Source organism: Penicillium diatomitis, assembly GCF_028827545.1.
Source record: "Penicillium diatomitis strain IBT 30728 chromosome Unknown utg000009l_segment0_segment0, whole genome shotgun sequence".
NCBI lineage: Eukaryota > Fungi > Ascomycota > Eurotiomycetes > Eurotiales > Aspergillaceae > Penicillium > Penicillium diatomitis.
In genome coordinates this window covers 1,867,118-1,892,602 of record NW_026623181.1, presented here as the reverse complement: position 1 = coordinate 1,892,602, position 25,485 = coordinate 1,867,118, and the positions used below count along the sequence as shown (strand labels likewise).

Here is a 25,485-nt window from a genome sequence, read left to right as displayed (position 1 = left end):
AACGCCAAGGTTCTGTACGAGTGTCTGGAATTTCCAAACTATTGTAGCTTGAAGCAAAGTTCCGGGCAGTGAGCACTGGGTAGTGTTGGGGGCACAATTCAAGTAAAGCTGCATACCCATAGGTAGTAGTCGTACGGGTCATATTGGATGGTTTTTCTGGACGGCTTTCCATGTCACAGTTCAGTTCTCGCACCATTTGTTACATTATCTTTCTGAATGATTTCCCTCGTGATCTTGCTGCAGTGATGATGAGTCCCGCCGGTCACACATGTTGGTGAAACTAGTAACTTAACTAGATGTTCGTTCTCAGAAGTGCTTCTATCGGCCGTCGTAATCGATAACGATAACAAGATCCAGTCATAGCCGCGAGCGCAGGCTGAACACATGACAGTTCAATTCCTGTAACCACTTTTGTTCTGCGTGACACTGATGTGACTAATAGCCCGTTTGAAGGTGGGTATGTGGAGATGTGATTCCTTGGATGAATGCCGACCCTATCTTGCAAAGAATCGGCTGAGCTGTTCCACAGTCCATTGCCATACGGAAGCTCATCCACTCTCAAGTCCAGTGTGTTCACACTACCCAAGTGGGCTTGTCCGCACTCACCCGCATCTACTACTCATCCGCACTCGATAAGATCAGAGAGATATTGCCAGCCTGACGAGAGCCACGCAAGAAATTGATGCGAGCAAGATGGCGTACAAATACCTCCAAGCTTACCCTCCGGATTGCAATAGAGAAGACATTCTCTTTTTGAAGAGAAACTTTGGTGACTAAAAGAGAGCCTCGACCTCGTCAAATTATCTTCAGAGTCCCCCGGCAGGGCTCTATTGAGATCCCGATATCATCAGCATTGCATTGCACAGACCCTGGGGTTCACATCATCCGAATTAAGTTTAAATTAATCGGCACAATGGCCGTTCTTCCCCCCACGATACGGCTTTTTCAACCGGCGCCTGGATCACAGATCGACTTTGGAGCGTGCATCGAGGGCATAAACCTAGAAGATTTGACTGGTGAGCACCTCCATTGATAAGTCGCATTTACTTCACCCCACTGACAATTCTCAGATGATCAATTCACAGAATTCGTGATGCACTGTATCGTCACCAAGTCGTGGTTTTCAAGAATCAGCATAGACTCTCCGCTCGAGCGCAATACGAATTAACAAAACGATTCGACCCTGCAGCCGAAAATTACGGCCATGGAAAGACCATCGATGCAAAGCGCAGCATCCTCCACCCAGATCTGAAAACAGTACCTCATCAGCCACAGGTCCAAATCATCGGCAACGGATCCATCAAATCCTACGAGGGACTGGAAAACTTTCAACTACGGCATCCTCACCATCGCACCTTTCACAAGGACCATATCCCGGATGAAAAAGATTATGATTATACGCGGTTTTACCGGTGGCATATTGACGCCGCGCTGTATGATCTGAATCCGCCACAGGTCACAACTCTTTTGGCAGTACAGGTGCCCAAGGGACGGCGGCAGACTCTTTTGTATGATGATGGATCGAATGAGACGATGGATGTTCCACTCGGAACAACTGCCTTCGTTAGTGGTGAAAGAATGTTCGAGTTGCTCTCGCCTGCTGAGCAGGAGTTTGTTCGGACGAGTAAGGTTGAATACGCACCTCACCCGTAAGTCAACCTGTTGGGAATAAGTCTATGGTTGTCCATGAGGCAATTCATTTTGCGAACGATCTTCCGGTGACTGACTTTACTTTCACCAGATACATCTGGATGAGTCCCGCTCACTCTCGGTCCACCGGTCTCGGTCTCCACTCCGAAGGTCTCGAACTCCCCGACTCGGATCTTCCCCCCATCGACCCAACAAAGATCAAAATTCTCCCCATGCTCTGGAAGAACCCTGTTACAGGCAAACTAGCCCTTCAGATTCATCCCTCTGCGATTCGCCGCATCCATCTTGCAGATGGCTCGGCGATCGATGATCTGACGCGCGTGCGAGAGATCGTGTACCGACTCCAGCGTCCTGGGATCCGTCCTCAATTTGTGTATGCTCATGATTGGGAAGAGGGAGATTTGGTGCTTTTTAACAACCGGGGACTTTTGCATTCTGTTGTTGGCGCTTTCATGCCCGACGAGGTGCGCTTGTTTAGGCAGTGCAATCTTGCTGCTTCCGAGGCTCCTGTTGGACCTTGAAAAAGGATATGTGGCGAATGTGGGTACACTTAAGTAAGAATACCGGGAACTCCAAAGGCTCCAGGGGCTAAAATACATAGTACACTGGAGTATGACATGGAGAGGAGCGGCGTACTAGTATACAGAAGAACAAGTGTTGTACAGCTGATACTCGAAAGATTGATGATAAGCCTCGTCCAGCGGCGGCGATGGAAGAGTTGCAAAAACCAAACACAAATTTGAACGCAAGATCGGACATTTCGACAACGTAAAAGTTGGGAAGACAAATGGTGTGTCAACGCACGATGTAGAAGCCGTTGACCGCAACTTGTCGCTCTCGCCACTCATCTGCGGTTGATCGAACACCCAACCGATGCAGAGGAACCTGCTCCACCCATCTCTGCCCGTTGGCCACGATCTGCTCATATCCTTGCAGGGTTTTATCGACCCAGCCAGCATTTTCGCGATTAATCTCCTCTCCTGTCCGTGTATCCGGCGCCCAGGCTGGATGCAACAATGTGCCCTGCACTACAGACACGTCATATGCATCGGCAAGGACGGCAGCTTCGGCCGCAGCAGCTTGAGCCTCCATCAGCGCCTGCCTGTCTTGGCCAGTGGGTGGAGGTATTTCGGCGCGAAGAAAGCCCATGACGCGAATCTCAAGCTTGTTTGTCCGGAGGGCAGCGTGTTCCAGAAGACGTATTTGAACCACTCGCTTGGTGGCCTGACTCATATTGACTCCTGCTGCCTGCAGTGGATCCAATGTCGAGACGGATAAAACAGCGGGAGACCAAGATCCTGCAGCAGACGATGTTTGTCCGGCGGGTGTATCAAAGAAGCCATGTTTAAAGCAAGCCCAGCCGAAATAGTACCCGCACATCTGCTCAAGTACCCAGTCCGGGACTTTAAGTAGCGTCAGTCTTTCTTGACTGGATGATTCAGGTACCGAACTTTCGATCGGAGACGACTTCAACTGCACACGAGACTCGAAGGCCATTGGGAACGGTGGCTGAGGACCGACCTCAACGCCGTGTTCTGTCTCACGTTCGATCAAACAAGGTGCAGCCGCACATACTGGACGCTTGACTGGACTTGAGGAGAAACCATGGTGAATACCAGTCACTCGATCCTGAAGTCCACTAACTTGATATGCCTTTCGAGCCGCGGTCTCCTTCACCCAAGCTGGACGATACTGAGTCACCTTTGATTGGACCACGGCCGTAGCGGGTGTCATGACGGTCTTTGCAGCACTTCGTGCATACAGGCTGACCACCATAGCGCCGACTTCAAGCGGCATTGTGCTCAGACTCGCACCGCGCATGGAATGAGGGTTGGCCGACGTAGATATGACACGGAAGACGGGACTATATCCCATGACTTTCTTTTTCGTGCCTTGACATATCACCAATTGAAAATACCCATCGCCTGCCTCGGCTGGAATGCGCACGACAACAGTTTCGCGTAGTAGGTGCTGGTTTTTGGCTTCGGATGGTGGCTTTCTTAAAAATTTCTTGATATCGCGCTGCCAGGCGCGCTCATCGCCCGCGGCAACTTGATCTGCATGCAAAGGAATACCCGGCGTGACGTCGATCCAGTTATTGTTCAATCGAAACAGAGCTTTGGCTCGCATACCGGCCTTTCCGGACCAACCTTTATCCTGGAGCCAGACTGTGCGGTCCTCTGGCAAGGGTGCATCGGAAAAGATCGATACTGCCACCGAGGTGGAAGGGCCTCGATAAAAGACCAGACCGTGAGAATGTCGCAGAACGGTGACATGTTTGTTTGACTCGGTAGGATGATTAATTAATCCTCCCAAGAAATGACATGCTTCACCGTATGCTTTCTGCAGCCTTGACGAAGATGATTCTGTGGCCGTGGAGGGAGACGGGGATGGAGATTGAGAGAAAGATGCTGGATTGTTCGATGCATCCGCCGTTCTTGGCCTCGTCAACGTCTCTTGCTCAGGAAGTGAAAAGTTGGGGCCGTATAGTTCCTCATACGATGGTGGCTGAGACGACAGTGACGGCGCGAGATATGAAGATGTAGCAGCGTGTAATAAGCCTCCAGGTCCGGGGGCTTGGGTCATAGCCGTTCCCCTGAGGTTGGGATTAGACACTGGCTTCCGTCTGATCCTGAAGTCATCGCGACCAATTTCTGGGTGGAGATAAATTGAGCCCATGATCTACATGGTTCTTCTAGTCAGTTTCAAATTCACAAGATTTGACTTAAGTCTCAGTATATAGCGACTTGTGATGAGTGCACTTGGTCAAGATGAGACCCCCGGAGAATCGTGGGCGTCATGAGGGCGGAGATAAGATAAGATTAGATAGCCTTCGTGCCTCGGGCATAAGGCCAGGCATCTTTTGGCCCGTGTCTACGACACATGAAAGGTTCGATCATGTTGGGAACTAAATCACTGAAGTAGGGTTCTTGCTATTTCGTGGATAGACAGAGCCAAGCAGCGATATTCAAGCACAACTTGAGAGAATGGTATTAGCAATGTGCCGGGACCCCAAATCTATTCAAAGGCGTGAGAGAACTGCCTGCCCGGTGGAACACGCCACCCGCCCCGTGGGGAAATAGAACACCAACATGAAACAGTCGTTGCCGAAAAGGAGTGTTCCTATACATCCATTCGGACCAACCTTGGCAAGGAACGAAATTTGGTAAGGACGTTTTTCAATAATTTAAGCCTGCCAGCCGTCAGCCACACTTTCTGTTGGAAATACTTCCCATGGCTTCCACACCGGAGCTCGCTGCTGAAGCAGTCGCCTGGGGTGAGGCGTTTCGGGATGACCTTCGCAAGACGGACCCATCGAACATTGTCCATTCTTCCTACATTTCCCTAACATCGCCCGGTGACTCGATATAAAGTCTATTTACTGAGTCAAGTACAGCAAGCTCAAAGAGATCAAGGGTCTCTACGAGCCGAACAATGTTTTCAAATCGGCATTGGCGCAATTCTATTAGAGTTCATTACAATATTGACGGCTATGCCATTTGCTACCTGCTCAAAAGGCAATTCAAATCTCTATGCAAGATCTTCATGTTTCTAATTCAGGCTCTATATGAAAGCAGTGTGACTGCCAACGAACATGACGTAGGCTCCTGGGTTCTATCCCAGAGCACTCCTAGAGAAACATCAAATGGATGCGTTAAAATAGACCCGACCACGCAATAAGCTCGCCCAAACGCCACAAATGCAACCTGGAACCAACCCATTATGTACAAAAAGACGACATCTACATCACTTGTAGGTCACGGTAAATTCAGAGTCGCTCTTGACATCCACTTTTGCGAGGACAGCGCCATTCTGTTCAATCTCCAAGACAGTTGCATTCTGGACACCAAGATCGCCCTGCGAGGTCTTGGCTCGGGCTCCAGTGAAGTCGATCTGGCCAAAGTTGGCGAAAGGGACCATGGTCGAGCCAGAGTTGAAGTCTTCGACGATCCATTCCGCATTCTGCCCTCCGAGTGTAGTACTGCTTGATGGCGCGGACATGGATTTAGTGACGCTCTGACCGGTAGACTTGTTTTCGATGATAGCAACACCCTTGCTTGGGGAGGTAGATTTGACGGTGGCCACAATGACATCGCCAGCAGTCAGATCGATGGCGAAGTTCTCGGCGGCATTGGGGTACCACTCGTACCACGCGTCGTAGGCCCTCTCGCCGTTGGAGTTGACATATGCGTCGACTCCTGTCTGGAGAATGGCATTGGTGTATGTATCACCGTCGATGCCGACCCAGGCAGAGGCTGCTTGGATATCACCACTGTAGTCGGTAGCAGTCGGAAGGGGTACAGTGAATGTGGCTGAGACCTGGGTATATGTCGCGCTCGCAGCTGGAGGCTGCTCACGAACGACACCGGCCCAGTTTTTACTGTATTGGACCTCTGCACTGCCGTCGTCGGACTTGACGAGGACACCATTTTCTCCAACAAGTGTTTCCATCTTGGAAGGCGGAACGGATCGGCGGCCCAAGATGCCGCGAGCCTCAAGGCGGCGGGCTAAGCCAGACCGGGGGGCTGCAAGAGCACCAGCCACCAAGGTGGCTGTAGTCAATGCGAGTGAGAGCTTCATGATTGGGGTAGGTTGGACTGTGATCAATTTAGAAGGAAGTCGATAGATTCGCCGAGCAATGACAACAGAGTCAGGCTGGGTAACACAGATCGGCAGGAGGAGAAAGAAGATTGTGATTCTCCCGTCATGGAGGCATAGACTATCGACCTTTTAAAGGTTGACATCTTGTCGTGTTTCAGACAAAAAGTCGCATGCAGCTACGATCCGAGCGTTGAACCCGCATGGGGAAGTCGAACTCGTGGCGTGGGGTAATTCAGGTCAGCTTCCAAGGAAGAAGGCCACGACGCAAGATTGGTCAGGCTTCCACCAGAACGGGAGGCACAAGGCTTGCAGATTTTTTCTAGGAGTGATCGAAACATCCAAGTCGGCGCGGTCGATCGAGTCATTTCTTATTATTCTTGTTCTTGAGAAGTTTGACTTGGTTTGGCCCTCACGAGGGCCCATCACGAAGACGATTCACAAGCCGCGTGTGGCAGTGGGTTTGGCCATCACTCATGACTGCCCAGACCTGGAAATCAGGATTCTGGGTTGAATCAGTTCAGTCTGCAGGAATTCCTCGGCCACGAATGACATCTGACAGCGGCCCCCTGACGGATTCGATCATTGTGACAAGGAACTGCCCAGTAGGGTGTGAGAAGTGAGCCATTGGAATTGTTCTGCAGCTGAGATAAACATTCCGACACGTGTGAGACACAAGACTTATGACTAAGGTTGGCGGCTGCAGGAACTGATCGGCATACAGCCTTCTGCTGAACACGTGCCTCTGCATAGTGCATAACTGCATACACGTATGCCTCAGTCATCAGTTTCTAAGCCTGCATGTTCATGATTTGTCTTTATTTCCTTCAGACATCTTTGTGGGATTTCTAGACGACCTGAGTCTATATGCCAGTACAAAAACTCTTGAGATCGAAAGTAGCTTGTCCTCGCAGTTCGTATACGGCTGAAGAATTGGGAGAAGGGTTTTCAGGTTGGCAGGGATAGGCCGCATTCTTGTCAATCCCGGATGGGCGAAACTCACATTCTTCGAAAATTGCTCAACGGAGATCATTTGCAGATGACCATTCGAACTTCCTGAAAACGTCGAGCTGTGACTCAGCTAATCTGAGGAAAACCCTCTATTACTATTTACTCCAGATCACAATATCCAAGACACCTCCGTCTTGCGGGCGTAAACCTGCGCATCTGGAGAAGCTGAACGGGATGTACCCCACAGCGCGCGACAATCTAGAATTAAGTGGCCAAGCGTAACAACTTGCCGGACTAGGAAATGCCCCTTGTGTTCTTGTTTGATTTACCAAGATGTTCACCGAATCCAGTGAGACACGAGCCGACCGAATAGCTGCCCGTTCATCTGAGGATGTCAACGAGCCTCTTGTTAGCTGTGAGAGGATCTCGACTTTGACTTCAAGAGTGAGGATGCTATCTATGCATGGTAATCGACTCTTACCTCTGTCCTGTTCGTTCCTGGTGTAAAAGGGTCAGAATCGACGGCAAACCTCCAGGGCCACGCATGACAACATCTTACCAAAACGGTAAGCATGGATTTCTCGAGCGATGTCTGGTCCTATTTCTACAAAAAAAAAAAAAAAAAAACCAGTCGTATACCTGGCTAGACCCATTGCTATCTGCATGAGATAGATGGAGTTCCCAGCGCGGATGCACGCTTTTGACTTGTGCTTTACACGTCTATTGCCTCCACTTAGGGTTATCTCAATTAAAGCAGTGCAAGTCGCGCGGTGGACTCGTCCATCAAATCAGTATGAGTGATTGTATCTCTCTAGCAGCCGATCAACCTCTTTCAGTTTTATGATTCCTTCACATGGGCAATCTTCTCATCTCTTCAAGAGACCAATATTTACGCATATTGTCCGCTTTGAGCGTCTCCACCTCTTCATCCAAGTGATTCCACAGCACTGTCCCAAAGCTGTCCATGAGTCTCTTGACTTCTTCCCGGCGCAGGTCCTCCTCTCCTGATCGACATTTCTCCAGGTAGGCTTCTAGATTGTCAAGACCAGCATGAATCTGCTTATGTTGTTTCAACAAGTCCAGTTCTTTCCTGAATTCAGGCATCTTCTTCGCCAGCACTGGGAAAATGTGCTTTTCCTCAATCGAATGGTGGAAATCCAGTTGACGACAAAAGTTCGTGAGTCCACTGATCAGTTGACGAGCTGAGAGATTCCCAGATCGTTTTTCGACAGCAGCATATAGCTCTCGCCATGATAAACGAAAGTGGTTGTGCTTAAAAGGTGGTTAGCCGCACGAGCATAACTGTCGCTCCGGTCATTTAGTGAGGCTTACAAACTGTTCCATCCCGTCAGCCATCCTGTTGTAGGTACGCAAGTCGCTCGCAGATAGGGGTGGCAAAGCCTGGGCAGGTTTTTCAGAACCATCACTGCTTGGGAAATCCTTTCCCACCATTTCGGATAGTGTTGAATGTGTGACTGAATACAGGCGTGTCGAAGGGAGCAGCCGTGAAAGTACACGAGATGCGGCGAGACTTGTTGGGATGCGCATGAAACGGCAGTTGAATGCAGCCAACTACCGACGGAACTCAAGAGTACGGAAAAGGATAATTGCTGAAGAGGAGGATTGGAGACGAGAGGAAAAGCCCAGACTTAAGAATGAATTTTTGGGCTGAGGATTATGAGCAGATTACAAAGCTGGTGAGAGTCCAAGGGCAATCCCTGCATGGATAGTAGCACTGACTCTTGTAGTCAGGGCTGATTAAGCGCCTGGGTCGGACCGATTTTATGCTGCAGGCAGGGTCCGATGAGCCGAGCGCGGGCCCGTGAACTAGTCAAACACGTGATCAAACTCACGGTATGCCGCGGCCGATATGTACCTACCGAAAACTTATTTACTGTTGTCTTTGGACACTATGCTTTCTGTAGAATGAGCGACTCGTACGGTGGCAGCGTTGCAGAAAACTTCTTCATTTGATACACGTAGAACTGCGTATGGCTGAGATGCGGATGTGCCAGATCTTCAATGGATGTATGCCAAGGCAACAGTTAAGTTATCAGACATAAATCTAGTACTCACTGGTTAAAGGGACCAATGTCCCACTCGATATAAGCACTTCTTCGGCACGATCGCAGTCATGAGAAAAGACTGAATCGCAATTTGACATCCGTGCTAGAAAATACTACGGACAGGGTAAAGGGAGAGACACGACAAGAATAAAGGTTGAACATTCAACTACATAAGACATCCACGGAATGATGTCCCAGATCTTCAATGGACGTGTGCCACCGTGACAGTCAAGTCATCAGACACAAATCTAGTACTCACTGGCTAAAGAGGACAGAGTCCTGATCAATATAAGCACTTCTTCGGCACAATCACAGTCATGAGAAAAGACTGGATCGCAATTTGACATCCGTGCTAAAACGAAAAACGCAAAACGCAAACAAAACGGCACAAGCATGAGAGCGGCGAAAGTAAAACTGTTTGATATTCAATAAAATGCTGCTAGGTGAGTCACGGTGTAGCAAAGAGAATGTTCCAGATCATCAATGGACGAATGCCACCGCGACAGTCAAGTCATCAGGCATGAATCTAGTACTTCACTGGTCGAAATGTGATCAGAAACCACACGATCAATATAAGCACTTCTTCGGCACAATCACGGCCATTGGAAAAGGCTGGATCGCAATTTGACATCCGTGCTGAGTAAGAAACCGAAATCCTGGAAGATAGAGTCACGTAAGAAAGTAGGGTCAGTAAATAACGTACTGAGAAGAGGAAAATGGTAGTATTATCAATACAGATCATGCCGCCGGCGTCATAGTGAGTAACGTGAGGGATATAATGAAACAGGTGTTGTCGCCGGCGGGGAAAGGGGAATCGAGAATATTAGACAATTAGAAATCGTAACGCCGTTGAGAAGAAGGATCATATGCATCGGATCAAAGATCTTGATGAGTGATTGCGGCAGAGGGTCTGAAATTGCCCGACCGAATCTCCTTCCATGCAAGGTCGAAGCGAGCGCCTAGGAACCAAGCAGTCACAAACTGGAATGAGGTCAGCTAACATGTACCGCCATTGTGCTGGGAAAGTGTGCACAAACCATGACGCCGGCAATGATCAAGACTATGACTGCCATGATTGCCATCAAAAAGAACAGGTCCGACTTGCTCTCGGCTTCCGCCTTTTGCTTCTCCACCTGCTCGTGGCTGAGCTCGCCCTTCATACGGCGCTGAGCATCCTCTGCCCGTTGAGTAGGGAAGATGGTCTCGATGAATTTCTCGATCTGTGGGAAGCGCGGTCAGCGAATGAGTCTGTAGAGCCAGGCCAATATCGGGGGAGGGCGTGAATTTACCTTGCCGCAAACGACGCTAATCTTGAGGAAATTAGGGTCCTTGGGAGTGTTTTTCTTGTGGATGGAGCGAGTCACTCGACGGAATGTCTCACAAAGGACGTTAAGGTTCTGAGTTGACTCGACCATAAGCTGGCAAGCATCGCCCTTGGTGATCTTGATGTTCCGCTGGAACATGTCATAGTTCCGGAAGCAAAGGTCGAGAGTAGCGATCGCCATAGACTGGGGAATGGCACAGAAGTTGAAGACACTTTGCTCCCTCAGGCCAGCCAGGTAAAATAGACACTCCTCGACGTGCTCAAGGGCGTTGAGTATCATCTCAGAGTTACAATTCAGCGCGGCTTCCTTGCATTCGGGTTTGAAAAGGTCTTCGAAGTCGTCGACATGCTTGGACCAGATTTCCTTCGGCCAGAATCGCCGTTCATCGTCAAAGTCTTCTCGAACGTCACGAATGATGTTCGTCTTTTGCAAGAACAGACCCATGGATTTCTGGAGCTCAGGACGATCCAGAAGAGCGGGGTTGCCGAACTTGGCCTCGACAAAGAGACGGGTGAGTCCCTCGCCGACTACCCCAGCGACGTACCAACAGTACAGATCAAACTCCTCAACTGTCTTCACACTGGCATCTTCCTTTTCGGCCTTGACACAGTAGTCGGCCATGCCGTTACCCATCTTATCCGTGATGTCCGCGATGATGGTTTGATAGGCAGGCTTCAGGTTTTTAAATTCGGCAATGATGTGTTGGAACTGAACCAGCAGCTCCCGATCTTTCTCTTCGGGGCGATTGCCCGTAAAGTTCCACCCATCTTGACTCAGGACATCCTTGAAATTGCGCAGCAAAGGCTCCTTCGTCTCCAATGGAATGGAAGTGTCATCCTCAATGGTGTCGAGGCCGCGGAGAACAAGATAGAAGACCGTGACGGGGAAAAGAAGCTCAGGATGCAGCTCCTTGATGACTGCACTGAAACTTCGGCTCGTCAAGTCTAAGAACTTGAAGCAGATCTTCTGTGTCTCGGTCTCATTCTTCTCATTTCGCTCATGAGGCGGATTGTGCCAGACTTTCCTGAGCCAAATCCATGTCAGCCGAGGTCCATCTATTCAATCTAGGACCATTGTTGGTTAAGGAGGCATACCATTGAATGACCGATCTCAATTGAGTGGGATGGAAAGCAAAGTAGATGGCATTTCCGATGAAACCCATGACGGAGGTAGAGCTTGCTTGTGCACGCGAGTGACCAATAGACGGATAATTGGAGTATAATGGGGAGACAATGGAGAGCCAGGGGGGAAAAACTGAGATTTGTTTACCTATGCCGCTGAATGAATAGACACTCCGGCAAATTCAGAAAGAGGGAAAATAAGTTGTGCAGAGGGAAAAAAGGGGGGATATCCACATGGAGGAAAAGTGAGATGGGGGTCAGGTGACCTCGGACCCGGGTCCGCGCGAGGGAAGAGCGTCATGCCGCACCGGCGTTTGGCGGGGCGAGATGGTAGCTCAAGTACGCCCCAAAAAAATAGCCTGCTAGCTTCTCATCCTGTCTTGAACCCTTCTTTAAATCGTGCAGTGACCTCAGGGATCTTCTCATTATCCCATTCCGCAAATCTCTTGCTTGAGCGCCAGACTCGTTTTGCAGCGCATCTGGTACTGCTCTACCCACGATGGTCGCCGACACCAGTTATTATGATGCCTTGGGCGTCCCTCCGACTGCGACTGAGCTGGAAATCAAAAAGGCATATCGCAAGCTCGCCATAGTTACCCACCCTGGTATGCCCAGGCCACTCCTTATGTCTCCCCAGAAAGGATACTTTTTAACAATAGCGGTGCAGACAAGAATCCCGGCGACGAGACAGCCCATGAACGGTTCCAAGCGGTATGATTAGGCATCGTTTATTGAAGCGCTTTCAAGATACTGACCTACCCGATGAACATAGATCGGTGAAGCATATCAGGTATTGAGCAACGAAGACTTGCGCAAGCGATACGACAAGTTTGGAAAGGAGGATGCAGTCCCTGGTGGTGGCTTCGGTTCGTACTGCACACGACCTCCAAACAGATGGAAATCATTTGAGCTGACTCGTAGCGCATAGAGGATCCATCCGAGTTCTTCAGCATGATTTTCGGCGGTGAAGCATTTGTCGACCTCATCGGAGAGATCTCTCTCATGAAAGATCTCACGGCGACCATGGATATCACGATGCAGGAAATGGAAGAGGAAGAGCTAGCGGAATCGGCCGAGCAGAAGTTGCACATTCACGATGAGGAGGTGAAAGCTCACGGCGAGGAGTCCCCCGCGGCTGCGGCTAAAGCTGCAGAAGCTACTGCGGAGGCATCGGCCCATGACGATGCTGGTGCCCCTCCACATTACGGAGATGCTACCGCGCCCCCAACTCAGGCCGCGAAGGCCGCTCAAGGCTCCGGTGCAAGCACTCCCCGAAGGTACATGGGACAACAGGCTCTGATGGACAAGTCCGAGGAGGAAGCGCGAATGGAGGCAGCTGGCCTGACACAGGAGGAGAAAGAACTTCGCAAGAAGGAGAAAAAGAAGGGTCTTTCCAAAGAGCAGCAGGAGCGTCTCGCTGCCTTTGAAGAAGAGCGTAGAAAGGCTCGCGAGGAACGTGTCAACACCCTTGCCAACAAGTTGATCGATCGCCTCAGTGTGTGGACAGAGACTGACAAAGGCAAGGATGTCACCCGCGCCTTTGAGGAAAAGATTCGTTTGGAAGTGGAGAACCTGAAGATGGAGTCTTTTGGTCTGGAAATTTTGCACGCTGTGGGCGCCACATATGTTCAAAAGGGTACCTCATTCCTGAAGTCGCAGAAGTTCCTTGGTATTTCCGGCTTCTTCTCGCGACTCAAGGATAAGGGTACCCTGGCCAAGGAGACTTGGACAACCATTTCCACCGCCATTGACGCTCAAATGACCATGGAGGAGATGGCAAAGCTAGAGGAACGTGGAGGAGAAGACTGGACAGATGAGAAGAAGGCAGAGTATGAGAAGAAGGTGACTGGCAAGATCCTTGCGGCCGCCTGGCGGGGTAGTAAATTCGAGATTCAAAGCGTTCTCCGGGAGGTCTGTGACCAGATCTTGAACGACAAGAGAATTCGTCTCGAGAAGCGTGTGGAACGCGCTCACGCGCTTGTTTTGGCTGGTAACATCTACGCCAAGGTACGCGCCAACTCTCTTCCCACAGAACCATTGACTTTCGCGACTGACATCATGTCCCCTAGGCTGAACGTGATCCGGAGGAAGAAGGCGATTACATGGCCTTCGAGCAGTTGATGGCGGAGGCCATGCAGAAGAAGGGCAAGGACGAGAAGAAGAAGAAGAAGGGCAAACACGGCCACGAGTCTCCTGAACCTTCGCGGGCTGAAGCCAAGCCCGCTGCTGCGTAGAAGTTTGTTTTCTTGATACCTGACCCTTGAGCTTTAAGATCTAAGCCTGTCTGCTTTTGGTACGACCTGTTAATAAACCGCCCTCGTATTTCTTTGAAAATTCTGCACGCCAATATCACATTGAATAAAGGGAGTGTATCCGCTGTTCAAGCTGCTTATGCTTTAGACAGGGAGGGCATACTGATCAGCCAGTACCTGAGTTTGATCTACAACACTTCACTAAGCCCGAGCTGATTGTCGTTAAAGCAAGGCCCCGCCAGATCATGATCCTCACAACATGGAAACTTGTCAAGCTTATACTGACCGAGAGCTTTGAATAGTGTGAAATAGATTTCGCTTCATGTGTTTTTAGACATGACTTGTTTGAAATCCCTCAACAATTACTATTAATACCTAGGTGGGTATTTCCACGGTAACAGGGCCGTTTGATTTGCTCCAGTTCATCAGAATCCATCCACTCAGTAGCACAGTGTGGTGTCCCTCAGAAAATCATCTAGTGCTATGGTTGTTTCCGAGTGAAACACGAGGGCATGCGACCAACTCATCAAACCTGGCTTTCCGTGCCTAATTCAAATCTGTTCATTCCCGAGGCTCCTGCGTTAAAGATTATGCGGCGGAATGATCCCTGGCTGGTGGTGCAAAGCCTCAGCATCATGACCCGCCGGCTCGGTGACAGCAACAGGGGCGGGAGTAGGGACCGTACTCATCTGCTCATTAGCAGTGGCGGTGGCAGGCACAGTCGAGGCATGGGGTTGCTCTGTCACTGCGCCTTGCCTCATTGACTGATAGCCGGGCCAGTCTGAGACAAGAACACCACACGCTGAGAGAACGGCAAGGATGCCTAAAGCAAGGAACAGAAGCCTGCGGTGAGAAGCAATAGTGAGTGAATAGGACTTTGCGGAAAGGACAGGCGTGCGAAAAGGATGTCTTACCACAGAAGAACTGCAAATGCGATCATAGCATTCAGGTAATCGCTCAAGCTGACGCCCCCTCCAAGTTGAGCCGCAATGTCGGCGAAACAGGCCAGCCAAAACACAGAGGTGACAAAGAAGGTCACTATGAACAAGACGCCGAAGATAGTGTTCAGCCTTCGGCTAGCGACTCCCTTTCTAGTGTAGAACCAGGGCAGAACAGCAGCGGCGATAGATACGAGGATTGACCAAATAGCGCTGAACAGCATGAATGCCAATATGCCTGGAGTACTGTAATGAACATCGGTCACGCTATAGCCACTATAAGGATCCCAGGTCTCTTCCTGATGAGTGCCACTGAAAAACGATACAACATAGGCTGTGAGACCTAGCTCGATGATCGAGAAGACCAAACAAGTGCCAAGGATGGCAAATAGAGCGACATGAAGGATGATCATGGTAGTGGCAGAAGTCGCAGTTGTGATCGAAGAAGAGGAAGCTAGATCCTCAACAGAAAATTTTGTCAGACAAGAGAAAGAAGCGAGCCTTCGCAGAGTCTATGATAGCAGATATAAAAAACGGAAAATGAATGCCCAAGCGAGGCACGTTGTAGTCACTTGTTCGCAAGTCGAATTGTTGTGCCTTTTATCTTGGAGACAGACCCATAAGCGGTTCATGCGGCTCCCAAGGAGCCTCCATCGAGGGATATGTATCTCCGCACATGAGCACAGCTTCAGCTCGGGATGTTCTTCACGAATAAGAGTCGAATTTGGCCATACATGCAGCTCTCGGCGCTTCCCGTCGGAGGCCCTAGAATGCCGAGACCTGTCCAAAATTCGAGACTCGAGCGCTGATCATGGCCAGAAACTCGACTGCGAGCAACGCTCCCTTTCGAGATGATCATCAATCAGCTCTGACGGGGAAGCCCAAGCAGCCTGCCGACCAATCCGATTTGATGCGCAATCCCCACACAAGCAACGAGGCCTCCGATGGACCCTCCACCGCCAAGACTAATACGAGCAACCACGTCGTGATGGCACTGGCGTTATATCAAATGCGGTGTGACATTAGCGAGCTTTTGTGTTTGGAACCAAGCTTCTGTTGCTGTATTGAGGAATTTATTGGATCGTGCTTTCCCAGCAAGCTTTTCAGACGGATCACACGCCACAATTTGGTATTTAGCAAGGGAGACCGTCACCGAGCTCAATGCAGATTCAGCCCTGACGGGCCATTGCTGCTCTCACGACGCACGGTGACATGTCTGACTCTGCAGGGGGTGAGAAGATCTTGTATACAATTTTGCCAAAGGTCAAATCGAATCATTGCTGCATCCCGTCGAGCATGGTGCTCCTGGAAGAAAAAAAGCAACGAAAAGGCGTGGTCAAGAGCGCTCCTCTTTGCATGGGTTCTGGAACAGTCACTGGTGGGTGAGGAAAGCAGACAAATGACCATGTCGACCTGACGGACCTTCCAGGTCATGTGAGCGGCCGGCCCTTACGGTGGTAGGAGGTGTTTAGTTAGTTGGAGTCTAGGAGGATGACAACATGTTCCTGTCGGAGATCGTGGAATTAGTCACCTTGATGGTATGTGCGGGATTTCGTAGAGCATAATGTACCTATACTTCCTTCTAGGCCTCTACACCGAGGTGTTTCTGACTACCTGAAACCACGGCTTCGCTTATTTTGACCATTCTTGGTCGATTCGACAGCTCGAGCAACGCTCTTGTCGACTGACATCAATTTGCGCCAGTCGATTGCCTGAACATGACCAAAAGCATGAAAAGTACCTCGTGGTCAGTACTAAGTCACCACTTCAAGTTGATTGTTCGCCAAGAATGCAGTGACTACTAGTTGATTGTAGTTTGTACGGCTAGGGAAGCCTTATCTTTCCTCATCCCTACAGTTTGGTCTCTTTCAAATCCGTTCCATTTGCTTTCGTCATTCCCTCGACCTTTTTAGATTCACGCTCTTAGCTAATGTTTCCTCGATCATCAATTGTATACGGGTAGCTATCCCGATTTTCGGCGTTCGAAATGATAGACTTATGAAAGGAACAGTCACTAACAGGCAATATCTGCTAACTAGTGGTGTTGTGGTCGGGCATCAGATATCCCCCACTTACCTTAACCTGAGGCGTCATGAATGATGAAGGTTACAGAGTGATGAGATACGGCTACGGTAAGGGCAGCAGTATCGATGTGAGAGGGATGAGGAGTGAGAATGCGGTGGGGGAGAGATTCTACCTAAGCTATGAACTGTGGTGAGTGGCAGAATCAAATGCCATGCAAACACAGAGACCGCAAGAGAATAGTTGGGATAGATGCACGAATGAATCTCTCGTCTTTCCGTTTCGCGTCATCTATGCCGCAGTGATGCCGCATTCGCCGTGTGTTTACACTGGAGTCTGGTTTTCGTCCCTGTGGCTCGTGCAGCGTTTCGATGACATGTGAGCGAATGTTTATGCCTCAGGCTATGAGCCCCGGCCCCCTCCGAGACCGTGAGTCACAGAACGAAGGCGGTCTCCCTCTTAGGAAGCGGCCAGTAGCAGGTGTGCCGCCATTCTGCCGGCTATATTGCATTTTTTTTTTCCTTGTCAACTCCAAAGTCCGGGGCAATCTTGACTCCTGCGGACACCGTCAATCTGACAGATCTGCCGCTGCATCCCTCGATAAAATGGCTTCCCCCGATTCTGAGTTGCCTCACAACAATTTTGACGTATGTTATACCTACCATCGCTAGGTGTCATCAATTCCATTCCAAGGACTATCATGCTCCCCGCATGTTCGGACCTCTCGTCTCCTCGGTGGGGCTTGTGGGCGAGACATTGAGAATTTGAAACCCGTCAAATCTATACAAAAGCTAACAATTGCAATATCTAGACAATTCTTGTGCTCGACTTCGGCGTATGTGCCCTCCCAACCCGGCTGCGTTGTCAAGCAATCCAAATTCCAACTTGATGCGATCCTACCTTTTCTTCGATTAAGGCTATATACCTTCTGACTCATCCTCCTCCAGTCGCAAACAAGCCATTTGATCCTGCGCCGTCTTCGATCTCTGGGTGTCTTCGCCGAGCTGCTTCCCTGCACCACCAAGATCGCTGATCTGACATGGAAGCCCAAGGGAATCGTCTTCTCCGGAGGTATGCGTCATAACTTCGATGGTGGAAGTGCATTTATATCTGACAATTTCCCGTTAGGTCCTTCCTCCGTTTATGATGAGGGTTCACCCCGTAGGTTCACTTGGTCTCAACTGGCTGCTGGCCCAAACTCACAATTACAGACGTGGATCCCGCGGTCTTTGACCTGAACGTACCGATCCTGTTAGTCTGACCCGAATCGATTGATGAAGCGATTGGACCGTGGCTAACACGAACAACAACAGGGGTATTTGCTATGGGTGCCAGGAAATCGCTTGGCGTATCGACTCGAAGAATGTTGCCCGTGGAAAGGCTCGCGGTAGGCTTTTTCGAGACCAATGGCCTGGAAACCTTACCTAACATCTTATCATCGCCAGAGTACGGCCATGCCGATGTCAAGATCACCAAGGTCAACAGCCACGTCGACCGCCTTTTTGCTGGACTAGGAGAGGAGGTTCCTGTCTTCATGTCTCACTTTGACAAGCTCGTCACCTTGCCCGCCGTGAGTTGGTCGACTTTGAAAGCGCATTGAATTGCTGTTGACTTGCTGTTAACGGACATAATTTCAGGGATTTGTGGTCATTGGTGCCACGAAGAACTCCGAGTTCGCCGGTATTGCGCACGAGGAGAAGCCTATCTTCGGTACGTCTTGCCTGATACAACTTGGTGACCACTAAGAAGAGAGAAGCTAACATCACGCTTCCCAGGCGTTCAATTCCACCCCGAACTCGAGCACGTGCGTTTACCACTTGTCCACACGCTACCGACCCCAACTGACGTGTCAATCTAGACTCCCTGTGGAACCGATATCCTCCGTAACTTCAGTGTCGAGATTTGCGGTGCTAAGCCAAGCTGGAAGATGGGTGACTTTGTTCAGCTCGAGATTGCTCGCATTCGCGAACTCGTTGGTGACAAGGCCCTCGTTCTGGGAGCTGTGAGCGGTGGTGTCGACAGCACTGTTGGCGCGGCTCTGATGAAGGAGGCTATCGGCGACCGCTTCAAGGCTATTCTCGTTGATAACGGATGCATGCGTCTGAACGAGTGTGAGCAGGTGAAGGAGACGCTTGGAAAGCACCTGGGCATCAACTTGACCGTTGTCGATGCGGCTGAGCTTTTCCTGGGTCGCCTTGCCGGCGTTACTGACCCGGAGAAGAAGCGCAAGATCATCGGCTCTACCTGTGAGTTCTCGATGTCTACTTTACAAAATTTGGTGTGAAATATACTGATTTAATTCCAGTCATCGACTTGTTCGAGCAGGAGGCTATCCGAGTAGGTGTTGACACCCGATGTGAGGCTTGGGCTTGTCTGATTAACCATTCAATCAGATCGAGAAGGAAGCCGAGAACACCCCCAACTCCGGCAAGGTTGAGTGGTTCTTGCAAGGAACTCTCTACCCTGATGTGTATGACTTCTCCCTTTCAGCGATGCTTGCTTTTACTCATACTGACATGAATATAGCATCGAGTCCCTCAGCTTCCGTGGTCCCTCGGCCACTATCAAGAGTAAGAAAATTACCTTGCTTGCTCGGCCGGCAGGCTCGGCAAGTCCAAGTGAGATGCATAGATGGACTGACAAAACGAACAGCTCACCACAACGTCGGCGGTTTGCCCGAGGTAAGTATTCTCAAGATGAACATGATTACCATGGAGGTCAGTTGCTAACTAGCTTATAGCGTATGATGAACGGTGTAAGTTGAAAGCGCCCAGATTCTCCTCGTCGACCATCTGAACTACGTACTGATATTGCTTTACCGTCCTTAAGCAAGGCCTGCGCGTAAGTTTAGCCGCTTGAATCTACCAAGAGACACTAAAGCAGCTTACTGACCATTTCGAACAGCTCATTGAGCCGCTGCGACTCCTTTTCAAGGATGAAGTCAGGGTAAGTGTATTCAGCACAATACTTTTGACCGTCGTTGGTGTGCTGATCAGTCTAGGCCATTGGTCGCCAACTCGGCATCCACGAGTCTCTCGTGAACCGCCACCCTTTCCCCGGTCCTGGCATTGCCATCCGCATCCTCGGTGATGTCACCAAGGAACGAGTTGAGATTGCTCGCCAGGCCGACAACATCTTCATTAACATGATCAAGGAGGCTGGCCTCTATGACCAAGTAAGTTGCCCCGTGTCCTTCAGGCCGGTCCAAATGCTCATATACCTTCTTCTCGTTAGATTTCTCAGGCATTTGCTGGTCTTGATACCAACCGCAGTGTTGGTGTCTTCGGTGACCAGCGTGTTTGGGGTTACATCATCATCCTCCGCGCTGTTCGCACCAAGGACTTCATGAGCGCCGAGGTCTTCAACTTTGACAACGCATTCCTTGCAGTGAGTCTTTCTCGAGCCGCGGGCCTTCGACATAGTGGAGCTTTACCGCCTTGGTGTTGGACTGTCTATGGCGCATGGCAACCATCCCCTTCGCTTTAACTGATCATGTGTTTTGTTTAGAACGTTTCGCGCACCATCTGTAACCAGGTGGAGGGTGTGGCCCGTGTTGTCTATGATCTGTGAGTCAAATTCTCCTTTTTTGAAGAAGTCGTATTCCAATCTGACGTTGGCCTTGCAGTACCTCCAAGCCTCCCGGCACCATCGAGCTGGAGTAAATGACTTCCTGAACGACACCAAGAAACGTACATATCTTCCAACCGGAGGAACTGTGAGCCAAGATAGGAAATGATTGCAAAGGCGTTTGGGGACTCACAAATGGAAAGGTACCTAAAATCGAACAGTAAATAGATGGTAACAAGAATGCATATCGTGGAGCGCGGTTGTTCCACGACTCGTGAATATGTTTGGTTACACGAGTGTTCCTAAGCGCAGGGCTACTTCTGCCTCGCAAGGAAGTGCAGAACGAATCGAAGGCCATAAATAATCTGCCGAGCAATCCCATTGTTTCAATTGATAGGTGGACACGCCGATGTGCCAGGTGGTGCCTCGCCACGAGGGACATATTGGACCAGGTACCTTGGGGAGCGCTGGGATACCTAGGTAAGCACGTTGTTTTGATGATGAATCCAAGTGTTGAATTACCCTCGGTTCTACATCCTGGGCATCCATTCAGAGGACTAATACTACCGCAAGTGAACCCCTGGGGCTATTATGCCTATGCTTCGCTCTGCAATGAAACAAAGAAATCATAGTGTGTATTGAATGAGTGTTTTGAAAGGAAGGTTGACACCCTTCAAGACACGAAAAGCGATGTGTCGAGAAAATGGGCTATGACCATGCACGGACTCGACGAGTATCATCTCGACCCAATACACCAGAGGACTGACCACTGCAAGCAGATGAATACACGATGATGTCGTCCTTTGCCTCAAGGCTGGAAGGGGACCGTGACCGATCCGCCGGAGGAATCTCATAAGTATGACCGGTGAGCTGGCCCTGCTTCGTCGACCACGCTTCGAGCTCAACAGTGCGCATTATGCCCTCCTGATCATCTTCGTATCCGACATTAGTAACCGCCATGATGCTGGCATCTGGATTCTTGATCATCTTGTGAGACCGCGCAGTGGACAGCCATGGCTTTGATGATCCGCTCCGTGCTTTAGGATCATAGCTCGAATTGCCTTTACTGCTGTCGAGCCTGGGGAACCATTTAACGACAAGCGGTCGGAGAGCGGGTGCACAGGCGCAAATCTGCATGATCATGTCCACGTCAGTACATGCATGATAACATGATCATGTTTGGTGTCAACTTACCAGACCAATGTTGATCTCAATCGAGGCGGTGATCAGAATGGGCCAACTGAGCCAGGTCCTGTCATATCCGACTACCATACTCTGCCACACGAAGGCAGTCCTGAAAGACCCGGCGACTGTGACGAGGACACCGAGGCCAAAGATGGACATGACGGCAAGACGTTGGCGAACAGGGAGTTTGAGGCGCCAAATGAGTGGCATCGGCACGGCCGTGGTCATGAAATCGGTGAAGAGGTTGATCACACTGGCAGCAAAGAGCACGTTGCCCTCATTGAGGCAGTGGTGTTTGAATTGCGGGTCTACCGTCCAGTATGCTTTGACGGGTCTGGCAAATGCAAATTTTGTCAGCATCAATCAGGAGAGGAGTGGATGAAACAGAATGCTTCTCGCAGGTTGAATGGATTCATTACTCACGAACACTGGAAGATACTCGTGATGGTGAACAGCACATTCGCCATGAATGCGACAAACATGGCAATTATAAAGATCCAATTATACACCTGCATTCCTCCCTTCTTACCCGCGCCCAGCAGGCGCCGACAAAACCAGAGAATAGAGATCTTGGTCAAACTCGTCGCTTGACTATACAGGATCTGAAAGCTCACATTCAGCTTTTGCACGGTCGATAGCCAGACGACCGGGACATCCCAAACATGTCTGTCCCATCCCCAGCTCTCTGTCGCCAAGGTCGTCACGGCCACCATTCCGATCGTGAAGATCAGAGCAGCGAAGATAAGCCAGTCGTCCACTCCAACGCTATATGTGATCCACGCACGAGCGTACATACGGAGCATGACCACCACAAGCGCGAGGAAAGTGAAAATGGCATTCACATAGGCGACTCCATGGCCGCGAGACTCGGAATTGACGTAGTTTGGTTTCGGCCAAGTGGCCATGATCGCCTTCGGAGGGAGTTGCATGGTGATCTCGTGCACCAGGTGGAAGGCGTTGCAACAGGTATTCAGTGTGTTCCTGTTTGCAAGTCCTGGGTTTCTAAACGAGTGTGTTATGGCGCAGCATGAGCGTCACTGGGAAAGAATGTCGACTCTGACCATGAGGCGGCTCCGAATGTCAAGCCGGCAAAAGTCCAAACTTGGCGAAGATCGAGAGGATATGACAGTACTTCTTAAACATATTCAATCGACACATATGGCCTTCGATCACTTGCAATTGTGGGAGAAGAAAAGACAGGATCCACAGAAAGATCCAAAGGTACATTGTTTTTTACCACGAAAGGTGTACATAGGGCATTGATCCATGGGATCCGAATCGATAGAGGTCCCACGACGATCGATTTGGGTGGCGAAGAACCTCACAAGACAATATATACTCAAAGTCCCAAAATTCATCCATTGGATCCGCCCAAATAGGGTTTCGCGATTAGTCCAGTTTCACCTCGTGGATTCTCACTCAATTACGATGCAGTTCCCACTTACTCCACGTACAGCCGCTGGTAGTTAGTTAGAATGGGGGGTCCACCCGACTCCGCCCACTCTGATGAAGAAAAAAATGAGCCGAATTCTGAATTCGTATACAACACGCGAGTTCAATTTGTCTTCCGGCTCAGTGTCTCTGCATTTGAGCTGTGGCGTAGTCAGCAAATCAGACTCTGTCTGGGCAACTTAGAACATTAACGTCGGATCGTAATCAGCTGGGTCGACTTTCAGGGACATGATTCGAACCGTCACCTGATGAACGGAATGTGCACATAGAATCAACCTTGTCTCTTTCACTGGGTTTATTCGAGATGCATTTATTAGCATTTCAGAAAGGCTCCGGAGACAGTAGAAGGTTACTCTGCCATCTCTTCAACCTGCTGCTCGCAATTGGGCGTGTGATAGCTGCCTTTACCACCACGAGCAGTGTGACGAGGTACCGATTGGGAAAATGGATGTGTGTCCGATAGCATCTCCAGAGTTCTAGACTGGCTCGGGTAAAAATGCTCCATCACTCTGCCCATCACTAAGTTACTCATGTAAGATGCAGCGGAGGGCCCATGTCCTGAAGTATAAGGTGGGGTATCTTTTATACCATCCGATGTTAGACATCGGCTAGTGTGAGCCACGTGTTGATACCTCCGATTAGTTACTCTCTGGCTTGCACACGGACTATATCAATTGCACGATCTACAGTCCCTGCACTTTGGTTATCATAAGATCTACATCGGGGCTCGAAGGTGTCTGCCGGCAATTGTTTTCTGGGGTAGTGAGAGGTCATTACAGGATTCACGTCCTACTCCTAATAGTAATGATAGGGCTGCCGATACATTTTCTTACCTCTCGGGAACGAATACAATGTGAGGAAGATTTGTAGTGACGGGCCGAGTCTGAAAATAGTATCAGTAAGATCGTAAGGGACGATTTTAAGACTGAAGTCTCCAAAAGGACTGTTCGAAAAGACGGTTTCAAGAGAACAGCAGGAGAGAGACCATCTAAAAGATCAGAAGTGAGTCTGGGCTCTCACAATATTGTAGTTGAGCTGACCCACGCAGGAGTCGATACTCGCTAGAGTCCTATTTTCCCGCTCTCTGTCGCCCATGTGGCGAATAAGGTTACCTCTGAATACTGTATCACTATCCATTAACCTGTGCCATGAACTTGGGTGGACTCTGAATTGTGGGTCATGTTCTTGCGATACTTCACATGGTAGTCACTTTGTCGTATTGTGATCCGAGCTTCGGGCAAGGCGACTGTGTAATTAAAATCTACAGTCTATCGCTTGCTACTGTCGAATAGGGTACGAATTGGAAAGGGTGGCAGAGACCTGACTTGTAGAATCAAGGTCAAGGTGCATGATGTTGTTTTCGGGTCCGCACGAAGACATACATTCCAGGTTTAGGCGTCATTTCGTACTCACTCTTGCATACCAAGTTGCCAAAGTACCTTAGCATGCAGACTCTTTTTTTTCTCGCTTTGAATCCATTTTCAGGGCAAGACTGCCATATTACAATGAGCCTCATTTCTCACCCGTCAAAATTTCGACGTTCATAAAGAAGCGCAACAAACACCACTGCCCGTAGCCGAACCACTAGGCCCGGGATAAGGGGGGTTTTCCGATATCGCCAAGACTCGCGAGATTGCAAACCAAGGATCCATACCTCTTTTCGAGTCAAAAAAGCCGGACGGAAATGAGGTCGAACCCTTGGCTCTATTCAGGACTAGACAGCTTGACCAATCGTCGGGGTGGGATAGCGAGGCTACGAATCATACACTCAGTTACCGAGAGAGTCAACGGCAATTCAGGATCGCTTCCAATATAGTAGAGAGGAAGAACCTTTCAAGAAGCTAGGTGGAGTCTACCTTACTTGATTAGCGCATCATTGCATGGAAAGGGAGACACGTTTGACGAAACACTTCCAAGACAGGAAGAATAACGTGATCTACATGGATAGGCTTCAATAAAGTTAAGTTTAGACTACATAAGAAGGTTTCCCTTCGCAAACAACTACAACAAAGGTTCATCGGGACGAAACCATAGTGTGCGATCCTTCATCCCTGAAACACGAGTTTTTATTTTGACCTTTGCACTCCTGGGCTTCTTCAATGCAGAACTCAATTCACGCCACGTACCCCAATTAGGGTTGAATTTGCGCGGCTGAACCTCGGCTCTCTCAAAGTGGGTCCGGCGTTAGGCTGAACAATCTGGAAGCCTACTCACTTGCTCAGCTCGTTGCCGAAGACCCTCAATCACCATCGATCGATCTTGCCAATGTCGAATATCGTCCTTTGCGCTTGTAGTGGCCTTTCACGGTTTCAGACGTGAGCATTGCAAGCACCGTGACTTGGGTTTACGCTCGTTTC

The 25,485-nt window shown here is 49.8% G+C and overlaps 10 protein-coding genes across 10 annotated transcripts; 4 read left to right on the top strand and 6 right to left on the bottom strand.

Annotated features, from left to right (window-relative positions):
- Positions 1-913: 913 nt before the first annotated feature.
- On the top strand, positions 914-2,171 carry N7539_007064 (TauD/TfdA family dioxygenase; the record flags this gene model as incomplete). The annotated part of the gene is made up of 3 exons (XM_056936665.1): positions 914-1,016; positions 1,115-1,649; positions 1,742-2,171. 3 exons carry the CDS (start codon positions 914-916, stop codon positions 2,169-2,171), a joined length of 1,068 nt encoding a protein of 355 aa, XP_056788600.1.
- Positions 2,172-2,445: 274 nt separating this feature from the next.
- On the bottom strand, positions 2,446-4,329 carry N7539_007063 (LipA and NB-ARC domain protein; the record flags this gene model as incomplete). The annotated part of the gene is made up of 1 exon (XM_056936664.1): positions 2,446-4,329. One exon carries the CDS (start codon positions 4,327-4,329, stop codon positions 2,446-2,448), a length of 1,884 nt encoding a protein of 627 aa, XP_056788599.1.
- Positions 4,330-4,884: 555 nt separating this feature from the next.
- Positions 4,885-5,120, top strand: N7539_007062 (uncharacterized protein; the record flags this gene model as incomplete). Its single annotated transcript, XM_056936663.1, has 2 exons — positions 4,885-5,008; positions 5,038-5,120. The coding sequence occupies 2 exons, from the start codon at positions 4,885-4,887 to the stop codon at positions 5,118-5,120; spliced, it is 207 nt and encodes a 68-aa protein (XP_056788598.1).
- A 277-nt stretch (positions 5,121-5,397) lies between these two features.
- On the bottom strand, positions 5,398-6,231 carry N7539_007061 (A4/G1 family peptidase; the record flags this gene model as incomplete). The annotated part of the gene is made up of 1 exon (XM_056936662.1): positions 5,398-6,231. One exon carries the CDS (start codon positions 6,229-6,231, stop codon positions 5,398-5,400), a length of 834 nt encoding a protein of 277 aa, XP_056788597.1.
- A 1,818-nt stretch (positions 6,232-8,049) lies between these two features.
- N7539_007060 (hemerythrin domain-containing protein) lies at positions 8,050-8,652 on the bottom strand (the record flags this gene model as incomplete). Its single annotated transcript, XM_056936661.1, has 2 exons — positions 8,050-8,472; positions 8,533-8,652. 2 exons carry the CDS (start codon positions 8,650-8,652, stop codon positions 8,050-8,052), a joined length of 543 nt encoding a protein of 180 aa, XP_056788596.1.
- Positions 8,653-10,142: 1,490 nt separating this feature from the next.
- On the bottom strand, positions 10,143-11,753 carry erg9 (bifunctional farnesyl-diphosphate farnesyltransferase/squalene synthase; the record flags this gene model as incomplete). The annotated part of the gene is made up of 4 exons (XM_056936660.1): positions 10,143-10,247; positions 10,304-10,486; positions 10,556-11,615; positions 11,686-11,753. 4 exons carry the CDS (start codon positions 11,751-11,753, stop codon positions 10,143-10,145), a joined length of 1,416 nt encoding a protein of 471 aa, XP_056788595.1.
- A 458-nt stretch (positions 11,754-12,211) lies between these two features.
- On the top strand, positions 12,212-13,946 carry N7539_007058 (DnaJ domain protein; the record flags this gene model as incomplete). Its single annotated transcript, XM_056936659.1, has 5 exons — positions 12,212-12,317; positions 12,380-12,423; positions 12,485-12,578; positions 12,641-13,719; positions 13,782-13,946. The coding sequence occupies 5 exons, from the start codon at positions 12,212-12,214 to the stop codon at positions 13,944-13,946; spliced, it is 1,488 nt and encodes a 495-aa protein (XP_056788594.1).
- A 599-nt stretch (positions 13,947-14,545) lies between these two features.
- N7539_007057 (uncharacterized protein) lies at positions 14,546-15,315 on the bottom strand (the record flags this gene model as incomplete). Its single annotated transcript, XM_056936658.1, has 2 exons — positions 14,546-14,807; positions 14,879-15,315. The coding sequence occupies 2 exons, from the start codon at positions 15,313-15,315 to the stop codon at positions 14,546-14,548; spliced, it is 699 nt and encodes a 232-aa protein (XP_056788593.1).
- A 2,214-nt stretch (positions 15,316-17,529) lies between these two features.
- Positions 17,530-20,586, top strand: gua1 (GMP synthase (glutamine-hydrolyzing); the record flags this gene model as incomplete). Its single annotated transcript, XM_056936657.1, has 21 exons — positions 17,530-17,571; positions 17,736-17,759; positions 17,872-17,995; positions 18,053-18,085; positions 18,136-18,175; positions 18,238-18,311; positions 18,370-18,494; positions 18,562-18,634; positions 18,700-18,728; positions 18,783-19,170; positions 19,230-19,261; positions 19,318-19,394; positions 19,451-19,494; positions 19,577-19,605; positions 19,665-19,679; positions 19,754-19,765; positions 19,829-19,870; positions 19,926-20,099; positions 20,159-20,311; positions 20,432-20,490; positions 20,550-20,586. 21 exons carry the CDS (start codon positions 17,530-17,532, stop codon positions 20,584-20,586), a joined length of 1,626 nt encoding a protein of 541 aa, XP_056788592.1.
- Positions 20,587-21,199: 613 nt separating this feature from the next.
- Positions 21,200-22,605, bottom strand: N7539_007055 (uncharacterized protein; the record flags this gene model as incomplete). The annotated part of the gene is made up of 3 exons (XM_056936656.1): positions 21,200-21,622; positions 21,686-22,010; positions 22,100-22,605. The coding sequence occupies 3 exons, from the start codon at positions 22,603-22,605 to the stop codon at positions 21,200-21,202; spliced, it is 1,254 nt and encodes a 417-aa protein (XP_056788591.1).
- Positions 22,606-25,485: the final 2,880 nt, after the last annotated feature.